This window comes from Sparus aurata, chromosome 20, assembly GCF_900880675.1.
Source record: "Sparus aurata chromosome 20, fSpaAur1.1, whole genome shotgun sequence".
NCBI classification, from domain to species: Eukaryota; Metazoa; Chordata; class Actinopteri; order Spariformes; family Sparidae; genus Sparus; species Sparus aurata.
In genome coordinates this window covers 25545529-25558696 of record NC_044206.1, presented here as the reverse complement: position 1 = coordinate 25558696, position 13168 = coordinate 25545529, and the positions used below count along the sequence as shown (strand labels likewise).

The following is a 13168-nucleotide window of genomic DNA, read 5'->3' as shown; positions in this document are numbered from 1 at the left end:
AGAAGAGAAACACGGACAAGTAAAAGCCTCGCAGCCAGGCGCCATCTTGGATCTCGCACGGTCTCGCGAGGGTTACGTTCCCAGCGGTGCAATGTTGCCAGATGTCACGAGAAAAAACGGAAACAAGATGATAAATACAAACTGAGATGTCTGTTCTTTGACAATCAATCAATACCTTCATATAATGGAATGTATTTATTTCAAAATACACAGAATAAAACAAATTAAGTTTACGCCTCAGCCGAGCAGATGTAAGTCATAGTTTCACATGACTGTTCACCTGTTCATTAATCGGAACAGTGAATTATATTGGTCAATAGTTTGTTTGATGTAAATTCCAATAATAATGACATTTTTACTGGGATGAGAATCAGCACCTCCAAATCCGAGGCCATGGTTCTCGACCGGAAAAAGGTGGCCTGCTCCCTCCAGGTGGGAGGAGAGTTCCTGCCTCAAGTGGAGGAGTTTAAGTATCTTGGGGTCTTGTTCACGAGTGAGGGAAGGACGGAGCGTGAGATTGACAGACGGATCGGTGCAGCGGCCGCAGTAATGCGGTCTTTGTATCGGTCTGTCGTGGTGAAGAGAGAGCTGAGCCGAAAGGCGAAGCTCTCGATTTACCAGTCAATCTACGTTCCGACCCTCACCTATGGCCATGAACTCTGGGTCATGACCGAAAGAATAAGATCCCGGATACAAGCGGCCGAAATGAGTTTCCTCCGCAGGGTGGCAGGGCGCTCCCTTAGAGATAGGGTGAAGAGCTCTGTCACCCGGGAGGAGCTCAGAGTAGAGCCGCTGCTCCTCCACATCGAGAGGAGCCAGCTGGGGTGGCTCGGGCATCTGTTTCGGATGCCCCAGGGACGCCTCCCTGGGGAGGTGTTCCTGGCATGTCCCTCCGGGAGGAGACCCCGAGGAAGACCCAGGACAAGCTGGTGTGACTATGTCACTCAGCTGGCCTGGGAACGCCTTGGGGTCCTCCCGGAAGAGCTGGGGGCAGTATCCGGGGAGAGGGAAGTCTGGGTGTCCCTGCTCAGGCAGCTGCCCCCGCGACCTGGCCCCGGATAAGCGGAAGAAAATGGATGGATGGATGGATGGATGAAATTTTTAAGTGCACAGCCTATGACACAGAAAACAAGTCTTATTTCTTCTCACTGTAACCTGCTGATGGGTTGAAGTGTGGTGGAGTAGCTGGTGCTCAACTGCAGCACCAACATGCAGCAACTAAAAATAACATATGATAATAATTAGATAAATAAATGTTTGAACACATCTTGAATGTGTATGGTCAACTCTCATTTCAAGCAAGGGAATACAGATTACACATGCTGACCATCTTTCATCTGCGTCCCTCCTTCCACGAAGGATTCCTGCCAGTTTCTCACAGGGTTGCTGCCAGGATTTTCATGCATCATTTCGAGAGTTGAAATAGGACAAAACAAGGAGGAAAACTGAGCCAGCAATCAACAGAAGATAAGAGCCATTTTAAAATCACAAATTTTCAGGTCAGGTTCTTATGTCATAATAATCACCTTTACTGTCGAACAAACTGAGTAGAGGAGAAAACTGCAGTGGGGAGGAGTGTGAGATATGCGTTTTCTCAGATTTCCGTGCTGTGCAACTCATTCACCAAAAACATAACAAATATTTCTCTTTTGTGGATACTCTTATGTCTCTTCAGACCTCCCTGATGTGAAAATCTTTTTACACAATCGCCTCAGCCTAATGTTTTGTTTTTTCTGTTTGTACTGTCATGTGTCTCTTCAGATTTCCTAGACTTATAAAGCTTTCCCCACAATTACCAAATGGTTTATCTCCTGTTTGTACTCTCATGCGTCTTTTCAGAATTTACTGTCTTGTGAAGCTTCCCCCACAAACATCACAATCAAATGGTTTCTCTTCTTTGTGGACTTGCATGTGTCTGTTGTGAGTTTTCTTAAAGTTAAATCTTTACCCACAAACATCACAACCAAACGGTTTCTCTACAACATTTGCACTCTTCTGCAAATTAGTCTCCAAACAGTTTAAAGCCTTTTCACCTGTATACTGTTGTGGATGACCATCTGGATCTCTGTGGAAGGTTCGGGTCCCCCACTGTCCTCTCCATCAGCTTCTTTTTTCATTTGCGCTGCTGAGCTGCTGGCTGGAGGCTCTGCCTCTCTGTTGTCTTTCACTTGTCTTTGATGAAGCTGTGATGACTGAGATATCTCATCATCTCCCATCTTCACAGCAACAATTGATGACCTGGTGATGTCAGCCTCCTCCAGCCCATTCAGTTCCTCAGCACAGAGTTCTTCATGTTCCTCTTTTATGTGCAGGGGCTCTGTGTCCTCCTGGTCTAGGCTGGGACTCCACTCAGAAGAAGTTTTAAACTTTTCAAAGCATTTTTTAACTGTTTAACTTAGCTGAAACGTTTTATACTTTATAACGTTGATGAAATTTAGAACAGAATCTTGAACAGTTTGTTGCTTAATGCACATCTGACATAACGCTATTTTCCCCTGCTAATTTATGTTCTGGGGTTGCCATTCTGGCAGCTTCTTTTACATTTTGGTTTAGACCCACTAGTGTGTTGTCTTTGCATATTAGGTGGCATAGTAGCCTAAGACATGCTCATTTTATTTTATGTAGAAAAATTTAAACTGTGGCAGTCTTAAATTACAAACCAAGCACTTTATTTCAATGGCTACTTATTTATTTATTGTTTATTGTTTGCTTAAATTATTTAAATGTGTTGACAACATACATTTTGTGATGACCTGATTATATCAGCAAACAATGCATCATCAAGTCTGTGTTGTAGATGTGGAAGCCTTTTACCCTTGCACAGTTAACCATATGCACCAATCCATATGATGCACCCACATAATGTGGGTGATATGAATGTAAGATGATTGCACAAGATTGACACTGATCTGTGTTTTTGTTTATTCTTTTTAAAGAAATGGCAGAGCAGAAAACCAATCCAGTGTGGCAGCATTTCACAGAGCCTACTCCCGGAAAGGCTCGCTCTACCTCACCTGTTTTTAATATTTGTTAAATACTGTTTACTTGTTCTTGTTCTACCTCACCTTTTTTAATTTCAATAAATGTTCCCTTTTCAAAAATTGAGACTTGTAACATTTGTTATCATCATTGTGTAATTTTTATGATGTAAATTGAGGGAGCAAAAGTAGTATCGGCTCCAAATATCAGCTCAAGAAAATCGGCAGTCCATATCGGTCATCGGCTAAGGCTGATAAAAAAAAATCGGTATCGGCCCTAAAATATCCATATCAGTCGATCCCTAGATGAGATGATGTGCTTTTGATTACCACTAAACAAGAGTAATAACAAGTCAGTCAGGGTGATTTAGGTGGGAAAACATTAAAAATGCTCTTCAGATGGATTTATCTTTAGTGAACTTAACTGCAAGCGTCTCATACTAAGCAGTTTGTCAGGTTCTGTAGCATAACGGTCACAAATGTTAATCAATTATATGTGACAGCTCTCACTCTTTCATGCTCCCCTGTGAATAAAGAGCAGCTCTTTGCTGTGGAGACCAGTTTTCTCTGTATACTTGAACCCATTTGCAAATGCTGTAGAAAAAACTTAGAGTGAGACAGATTCTTGTAACTGTTCTTTATTTTTCATGGCAACCACGAAATGCAAAGACAAAAAATGAATCCAGGAGGGATCTCTTTAAACAATGTATAGAAAGGTAAGAGAAATAAATGTCTAACCTGAGAGAACTTTAATGTGTCTTGAGTTTTGCCTGTTGACTAAATCCTTTCCCACTAACCTCACAGTCAAATGGTCTCTCTACAGTGTGAACCTTCAGGTGTTTTTTTCAGATTTCCATGGTGTGCAACTAATTTCCCACAAAAGTCACAAACATTTCTCTCCTGTGTGGACTCTCATGTGTGACTTAAGAGTTCCCTGCTGAATGAATCTCCTCCCACAAACATCACAAGCAAATGGTTTCTCTCCTGTGTGGATTCGCATGTGTGGAATAAGATTTGCCCGTTCAGCAAAGCTTTTCCCACAATCACCACAACTAAATGGTTTCTCTCCTGTGTGGACTCTCATGTGTCTCTTCAGATTTCCCTGCAGGATGAATCTGTTCCCACAAACACCACAAACAAATGGTTTCTCTCCTGTGTGACTGCTCATGTGTCCCCTCAGACTTTGCCGTTCCCCAAATCTTTTTCCACAAACAACACAATCGAATGGTTTCTCTCCTGTGTGGACTCTCGTGTGTCTCTTCAGACTTTGCCGGTCCCCAAATCTTTTTCCACAAACAACACAATCAAATGGTTTCTCTCCTGTGTGGACTCTCATGTGTTTCTTCAGATGTCCCTGCTGGGTGAATCTCTTCCTACAAACATCACAACTGAATGGTTTCACTCCGGTGTGGACTCTCGTGTGCGTTCTTAGACTTCCCAGTACTGTAAATCTTTTACCACAAACATCACAACTAAATAGTTTATCTCCTTTCAGAACTCTTTCCCCGGCATTACATCCCACATCACTGACAGGAGTTTCCAAATGTTTCAGAGCATTTAAACCTGACTGAGGCACCCTGGTCTCCTCTGACCCACTGTCACTCTCTTTAGTTTCAGGTCCAGAATCTTGCCACTCACCAGAACTGACATCAGTCACAGAACAGTCTGAAGCATCTTCATCAGTATTTAGCTGATGACTATCTGGTTCTCGGTTCCTGGTGGGTTCAGATCCTCCACTGTACTCTTCATCAGTTTCTGATTTTATCTGTGTTGTTGAGCTGCTGGCTGGAGGCTCTGCCTCTCTGTTGTCCTCAGTTTGGCTTTGATGAAGCTCTGAAAGCTGAGGTTTCTCTTCATCATTTTCACTCTTCACAGGAACAGCAGTAGATGGGAACCTGGACATATCAGTCTCCTTCAGTCCAACAAGCTGCTCTCCCTTCTGACTGATCCAGTGTTCTTCCTGTTCCTCCTTCATGTGTAGGGGCTCTACGTCCGTCTGTTCCTGGCTAGGGCACCACTCCGGGGAAACCTCTTCTTTAATCACAAACAGCTGCTGGACATCTGAGGGGAACACTGACACACATAGAGAGATGTTGGGAGCCATTTCCTAGGACATTAGTGACAAAATAAAAATCAATAAGAACTAAACAATTGCATTAAAGATGGAGTTCTCAGAAGAATCCAGGACTAGATGACTCCACTTACTTTTTCATTGTACAAGGAATCAAATCCCCAAAGAATCACTTCCAATGATAATGAGTAATTCCCACACAGGATCCAGGACAACAACATGTTCAATTAGAGTGATGGTATTAAGCAGCAAGGTAGTCTTTACTAAAATCGATTTCGATTTTAAAAACGATAGCATGGTGTTGCACAATTCCTGTTCGGCTCCTGGACCGTGATTGGGAAGCACAGGGGAGATGATTTCCTCCAGGGCCGAAGTTTAAGTTTACTTTCGGGGTGAACTCCTTTTTACGTATTAAGGTGGTTGGGAAATAATACCAGGGAGCTTTGCTGTATCTCGAGGAGCCGTTGCCTTTATTCACAGATAAATTGCAGCCTATATTGTAAACTTTATTGCTACTACTGATAAACCTTTCGCTTCTCCTTCCTCTCCCATTCATTCACTGTCCGCACGTACGCACAGTCCCTCACTCTCGCACACACACCTCATGCGCCTTATGCACACACCTCAAGCACCGCGCTATTCTTGAGAGGGGCTATGTCACTCTTGAGAATTGAATCGAACCGTGACCCTAGAATCAAAAATGTAATCAAATCGAGGATTGGGATAATCGTGACAGCCCTAGTCTTTACACCTTCTTTTCACATCATTTTTTTCTAAATTTCCATTCTTTATTCTCAACGAACGTTCGTTATTTAATCAACTGCATCGTTTTTGGTCCCACTCTACATTACAGTGTGAACCCTCAGGTGTTTTTTTTTCATATTTCCATGCTGTGCAACTAATTTCCCACAAATGTCACAAACATTTCTCTGCTGTGTGGACTCTCACGTGTGACTTAAGATTTCCCTGCTGAATGAATCTCTTCCCACAAACATCACAAGCAAATGGTTTCTCTCCTGTGTGGACTCGCATGTGTGGAATAAGATTTGCCCGTTCAGCAAATCTTTTCCCACAATCACCACAGCCAAATGGTTTCTCTCCTGTGTGAACTCTCATGTGCGTCTTCAGACTGTCCTGGCTTATAAAGCTTTTCCCACAATAACCACAACCAAATGGTTTCTCTCCTGTGTGGACTCTCATGTGTCTCTTCAGATTTCCCTGCAGGATGAATGTGTTCCCACAAACACCACAAACAAATGGTTTCTCTCCTGTGTGAATGCTCATGTGTCCCCTCAGACTGTGCCGTTGCCCAAATCTTTTCCCACAATCACCACAGCCAAATGGTTTCTCTCCTGTGTGGACTCTCATGTGTCTCTTCAGACTTTGCTGGTCCCCAAATCTTTTTCCACAAACAACACAATCAAATGGTTTCTCTCCTGTGTGGACTCTCATGTGTTTCTTCAGATGTCCCTGCTGGGTGAATCTCTTCCTACAAACATCACAACTGAATGGTTTCACTCCGGTGTGGATTCTCATGTGCCTCCTCAGACTTCCCAGTACTGTAAATCTTTTACCACAAACATCACAACTAAATAGTTTATCTCCTTTCAGAACTCTTTCCCCAGCATTACATCCCACATCACTTACAGGAGTTTCCACATGTTTCAGAGCATTTAAACCTGACTGAGGCGCCCTGGTCTCCTCTGACCCACTGTCACTCTCTTTAGTTTCAGGTCCAGAATCTTGCCACTCACCAGAACTGACATCAGTCACAGAACAGTCCGAAGCATCTTCATCAGTATTTAGCTGTGGATGACTATCTGCTTCTCGGTTCGGCTCAGTTTCTGTTTTTATCTGTGTTGTTGAGCTGCTGGCTGGAGGCTTTGCCTCTCTGTTGTCCTCAGTTTGGCTTTGATGAAGCTCTGAAAGCTGAGGTTTCTCTTCATAATGTTCACTCTTCACAGGAACAGCAGTAGATGGCAACCTGGATATATCAGTCTCCTTCAGTCCAACAAGCTGCTCTCCCTTCTGACTGATCCAGTGTTCTTCCTGTTCCTCCTTCATGTGTAGGGGCTCTACGTCCGTCTGTTCCTGACTAGGGCACCACTCCGGGGAAACCTCTTCTTTAATCACAAACAGCTGCTGGACATCTGAGGGGAACACTGACACACATAGAGAGATTTTGAAAGCCATTTCCTAGGACATTAATGACAAATTAAAAATCAATAAGAACTAAACATTTGCATTAAAGATGGAGTTTTCAGAAGGATCCAGGACTAGATGACTCCACTTACTTTTTCATTGTACAAGGAATCAAATCCCCAAAGAATCACTTCCAATGAAAATGAGTAATTCCCACACAGGATGCAGGACAACAACATGTTCAATTAGAGTGATGGTATTAAGCAGCAAGGTAGTCTTTACTAAAATCGATTTCGATTTTAAAAACGATAGCATGGTGTTGCACCATTCCTGTGCGGCTCCTGGACCGTGGTTGGGAAGCACAGGGGAGATGATTTCCTCCAGGGCCGAAGTTTAAGTTTACTTTCGGGGTGATCGCCTTTTCATGTGTTAAGCTGGTCGGGAAATAATACCAGGGAGCTTTGCTGTATCTCGAGGAGCCGTTGCCTTTATTCACAGATAAATTGTAGCCTATATTGTACACGTTATTGCTACTACTGATACACCTTTCGCTTCTCCTTCCTCTCCCATTCATTCACTGTACGCACGTACGCACAGTCCCTCACTCTCGCACACACACCTCATGCACCTTATGCACACACCTCCTGCACCACACGCACCGCGCTATTCTTGAAAAGGGCTACGTCACGCTTACAACAATGGCAACTGCAGATGCAGGAGACCCATTGACAGAACTTGACTGAATATATAAATTATTGTTATATTACGTTGTTAATACATTTTTTTATTTTGACAATATAGTGTGGTACATTGCGAACAAAGGTCAGATATTATATTGCATAAAAGTCTAGTCTAAAAATGGCATAGCAACCTGTGCTTTCAAAAAAAATAAATGTAAAGATTGAGAATCGAATCGAACCGTGACCCTAGAATCAAAAATGTAATCAAATCGAGAATTGGGATAATTGTGACACCCCCAGTCTTTACACCTTCTTTTCACATCATTTTCTTCTAAATTTCCATTCTTTATTCTCAACGAACGTTCCTTATTTAGTCAACTGCATCGTTTTTGGTGCCACTCTAGATTGACTTAGTGTGATCTGATGACAACAGACAGAGAACATAATTTTTGAGCGACCCATAACAGTAATAAATCAGGGCGAGCAGCGTGTGCAAAACAGGACAACAGCACAAAGGTGGAGAAGCAAAGAGAGGATTTCAGTGCTCAAGACACAAAAACGCTTCTGGACAGCTTTACCTGTTGTTCAAATACAAATAGGTGAGCACGTAGAAGAGAGAAATTGCAACTAATCCCGTTGTATCATAATATGCAATAATATGGATTAGAACAGTAGTCGAATAGGGCCATTCCCTGTATTGTAACTGTGTACCAACCCTAGCTCTGCACAATAAAGCTGATGGTCTTTAAGTCCGTGTAAAGTAGAAATACATTTTTGTCATGAGTTTGTCACACCACAGAAACATGTGTCATTGACCACTGAGCCAAATTTGAAAGATCAAAAAAATTGCCAAGTATATAAAATTAGGTCTCAAAATCATGGAAAAACAAGCACTTCTCTCTGCTGTGAAACGCTGGGGGCGTGTCAGTTAGAGGCACTGGAACCACGCCCACGCGCGGGAGGGGAACCTCCTCCGTGTACTGTACAAGGACGCAACCTATGGAAGCTAACAGCATCATCGGACAGACCCAGCCGGACCTGTTTGAGCCATCAGAGCCAGAAACTGACTCTGAGTCAGACACTGATAGTGCTCAGCCTCGTTCCTCACAGTCCATGTTTTACATTACACACAAACGTAAAACGCCAGTCCGTGTACTGCACAACGACGCAGCCCACAGCTTGACGGTATGCGCCATGTTAATGACGTCGGTGTTTCCCCAGGTGTTCCCCTTGTCTATCTAAACCCGCGGACAGTTTATAATCATATGGATGCTGTTATAATGTGTAGTGATTGAGATCCTGACCCACCAAACATCCTGGAAAGTGACGGAGTTAAGTTTTTCGCGCTAAATTACATAATTATACATAATCACCATCAGTAAACAGGACGCTGTCTGACTCTGTCAGTCGCGGGGACGGAGGCTGTTTTCTGGGAGAAAGCTCCCCGAAGTCTCGGTCAGGAGGGCTGGCGGTCGCGGTGATTTATTTTCGTCAAAAACACTCAGTGAGTTAAAGTCTTTGCCGGTGACAGACGCTGTTTTCTGAGCAGAAATCTGACGAGGAGTCTGGAGGACAGGCGGACAACGGTCAGGAGGACAGACACTTCTCCACATACAGCTGTGGTATTTGTTTTCCTCATATAAGTTGCCAAAGACAGTTACAGTTACTACGTTACTTTTGTTCGGTCATGTAATGTTGCTTTGTGGGACATTTCTCTGTATTTAGTTGAGTGAAGGACCTGTGCAGTTATCAGACTGTCAGACCGACACGCCCTCGCTCCGCGCCTCCGGATTATCCGTTCACACTGGGACGGCTCACCAATAATGCGGCCCATATACTTCCGCCACATACCGCCGGTGGGACCCGCTGTCAGCGGGACGGAGAGGGTCGGCTGCGGCGGCCACATTATGCCCAGTGACCAGCGTCAACGGACTCTGCAGAAATCCAGACATTACCTGGTGATAGTTGCTGAAACTATCAGGGGTAAAGTGGACACTGCAGAGAGGTGTTGGTGGTGATGTTTAACTCCCAACAGTAACGTTAGCTCCTCTTGACAAAAACGATCCACTGTTTCCTTACGTTGTCCTCCTTAGGAAACTTAAATAAGCTAACAGCGCCGTCACCCTGCACACTGTGGCATCTAGGAAAGATGCACAAGCGATGTGGAGGAGACATGACTGGTTAGCTGACTGGTTGGCTGGTTAGCTAGCTGCAAACTATTGTAAGCAATGCTATCCACGACTGGAGAGCGAGTGGGAGAACCGCTGAAGCTGAGGTGCTGAACGTATTTATAGCACTTCCGCAGCAGGGCCGGGTTTATGCAAATCATATGGCCGCGTTACGTAACGCGGCCATGATTTGCATGATTTCTGACCCGCCCATTAAATCCTGAACACAGAAATGTTGAAAAACAGTTTGTGAGCCTAGCTCCGAAATTAAATTCTAAATGGTCGAATGGCTTTTACATGGTTTAAGTGAACACATTTATGACCTGTTTAATGTGTTTAGAAGAAAATGGCTGATTTTGCTTTACACAGACAGACACATCAAGAAGGCAAGAACCTGCACAAATTAACTGTTGACAATGCAAACCTGTTAATTGAAAATTATTCCAGGTGACTACCTCGTGAATCTGACTGAGAGAATGCCAGAAGTGTGCAAAGCTCATCAAAGCAAAATGTGGCTACCTTGAAGAATATCAAATATAAATCATACTCTGGTCCATTTAAACTCCTTTATGTGTACAATGAAAACTAGATCATCCTTTGAAGTAATAACGTGAAAGCTTGATATTTGGTGCAGAAAACTGGCGAAAGTCCCGAGTGCAAAATGGAGGATGATCCGTGAACCGAGATCACAGATGGTCTGTATGGAGTTTTAATAGTATGTGTTGATTTGGGGTTTTGGACAGCCTTCAGCATTTACACAGTTCCGCAACCGCAACGTCCGCAAAAGTCCGGAAATTTGGACGCAGCCTAAGTCGCTTACTTGTATATAACATGGTGGTGTACCTGAGCTGGAGGGTGAACTTTGTCGGAGTCTTTTGTCGCTCCGAGTCGAGCAGGTAATTCTCGTTTTCGCTCCGACTGTATCGTCCTTGTTCATGATTCAGATTCTGTAAAAACACCCGTCGATGTTTTGTTCCGGGTGGTGTGGTGCTGTAGTCCGGTTTGTAGTTAAGGAGAAACAGCAGATGAAGAAAAATAGAAAACAAACCAAAGTTTTATTACGGAGGAGAGAAGCTCGGACAAGTAGAAGCCTCGCAGCCGGGCGCCGCCATCTTGGACATCGTACGGTCTCGCGAGGGTTGCGTTCCTAGTGGGGCAGCGTTGCCAGATCTCACGGGAGAAACAAGCAAACAGGGGCCTCATTTTTTAAACGGTGTGCACATTGTGGACATACACTGGAGCAATGGGTAACTATGACTTCAATAGCAGTTAACGGTTCATGGTTCAATTCAATGTGTAAAAAATATAATGATAATGAACAATTATGTCTAACCTATTATATATAAAGAGTTCATTGGCAGAAATGGATCAACAAACACTGGTTTGATGCCTGGATTTTACGTACACACACACACACACAAAAGCATAATTTAGGATAATAAATACAAACTGAGATATCTGTTTTTTAACAATCAATCAATGACTTCATGTAATCATGTAATATAATGTATTTCCTTTTAAATACCCAGAATAGATAAAATTAAGTTTACGCCTCAGCTGAGCAGGTATTAATCATAGTTTCACATAATTTTTCACCTGTTTGTTGTTCGGAACAATAAATTATATAGATCAATAGTTCGTTTGATGCAAATTCCAATGATAATGTCATTATTAAGTGCACAGCATATGACACATAAAACACATATTGAAAGTTTATGGTTAACTTCACACAAGGGAATACAGATTACATATGCTGACCATCATTCAGATCTGTGTCCCTCCTTCCACCTTTATTCCACTAAAGGATTCCTGCCAGTTTCTCTCTGGGTCATTGCCAGGATTTTAGAAATATTGAGGTCATGCATCGTTTTGAGAGTTTAAATAAGGCAACACAAGGAGGAAAACTGAGCCAGCATTCAACAGAAGATAAGTGCCATTTTAAAATCATAAATTTTCAGGTCAAGTTTATATTTCATTATAATCACCTTCACTGTCAAACAAACTGAGTAAAGGAGAAAAACTGCAGTGGCTGTTCCTTCTGGAGTCAGGATCAGGGCCTACCTGATTTACTGGATACCTCTGGCCATTATTGGTCATATGGTTTTTATCATGTTTTTCTATCATGCCTGGGTGTGAGGTGTGTGTTATTCAGATTTCTGTGCTGTGCGACCCGCTTCCCACAAACATTACAAACACTTCTCTTTTTTGTGGATACTCGTATGTCTCTTCAGTCCTCCCTCGTTTTCCACATTCGCCTCAGCCAAATGGTTTAACTCCTGTTTGTACTCTCAAGCATCTCTTCAGAATGTCCTGTCTTGTGAAGCTTTCCCCACAAACATCACAACCAAATGGTTTCTCTCGTTTTTAGATTTGCATGTGTCTATTGTAAGTTTTCTTTAAGTTAAATCTTGTCCCACAAACATCACAACCAAATCGCGTCTCTACAGCGTTTGTGCTCTTCTGCAAATCTGTCTCAGTTTGAAGCCTTTTTATCAATATACAGTTGTGGATGACTATCTGGATCTTGGTTCGTGGAAGGTTCAGATCCTCCACTATCCTCTCCATCAATTTTTTTAATTTGTGCTGCTGAGCTGCTGGTTGGAGGCTCTGCCTCTCTGTTGGCTTTCATTTGTCTTCTGTGATAACTGAGATGTCTCATCATCTCCACTCTTCACAGCAGTAAATGATAACCTGGTGATGTCCGCCTCCTCCAGCCCATTCAGTTCCTCGTTACAGAGTTCTTCCTGTTCCTCTTTTATGTGTAGGCACTCTGTGTCCTCCTGGTCCAGGCTGGGGCTCCACTCAAAAGAAACCTCTTCTTTAATCAGCAACAGCTGGTGGACATCTGAAGGGAACACTGAAACACACAAAGAAATGTTGGCAGCCATTTCCGAGGAAATTCATGAAACAAATTGTAAATCAATACAGCTAATCAATTATGTGAATGATGGACTTCTCCTTAGAAATGTTGGGATCCAGGACAATATGACACCACTTAAATCCCAGTAAATCAATTCCAATGAATTGACAAACATTTTCACATAGGATTGATTTTTTTAAATTAAACTTCCCTCTTAATTTTGATTCTTTATTCTCAACAAACCTTCAAAATTCAGTTAACTGCATTGT

General features: G+C 42.9%; 1 protein-coding gene across 1 annotated transcript; it reads right to left on the bottom strand.

The window, feature by feature from the left end:
* Positions 1 to 3600: 3600 nt before the first annotated feature.
* LOC115570578 (zinc finger protein 391-like) lies at positions 3601 to 10970 on the bottom strand. Its single transcript, XM_030399150.1, has 3 exons — positions 10860 to 10970; positions 6804 to 7211; positions 3601 to 5051 (listed from the first exon to the last, which is right to left on the bottom strand). The coding sequence occupies exons 1-3, from the start codon at positions 10870 to 10872 to the stop codon at positions 3862 to 3864; spliced, it is 1611 nt and encodes a 536-aa protein (XP_030255010.1). The 5' UTR covers positions 10873 to 10970; the 3' UTR covers positions 3601 to 3861.
* Positions 10971 to 13168: the final 2198 nt, after the last annotated feature.

Bases quoted from the DNA above. Each gene is read 5' to 3' on its own strand.
- LOC115570578 (XM_030399150.1), bottom strand. The intron at 5,052-6,803 runs GTGAGTGGCAAG...TATGTGTGTCAG, and splicing joins TGTGACTGATGTCAGTTCTG to TGTTCCCCTCAGATGTCCAG.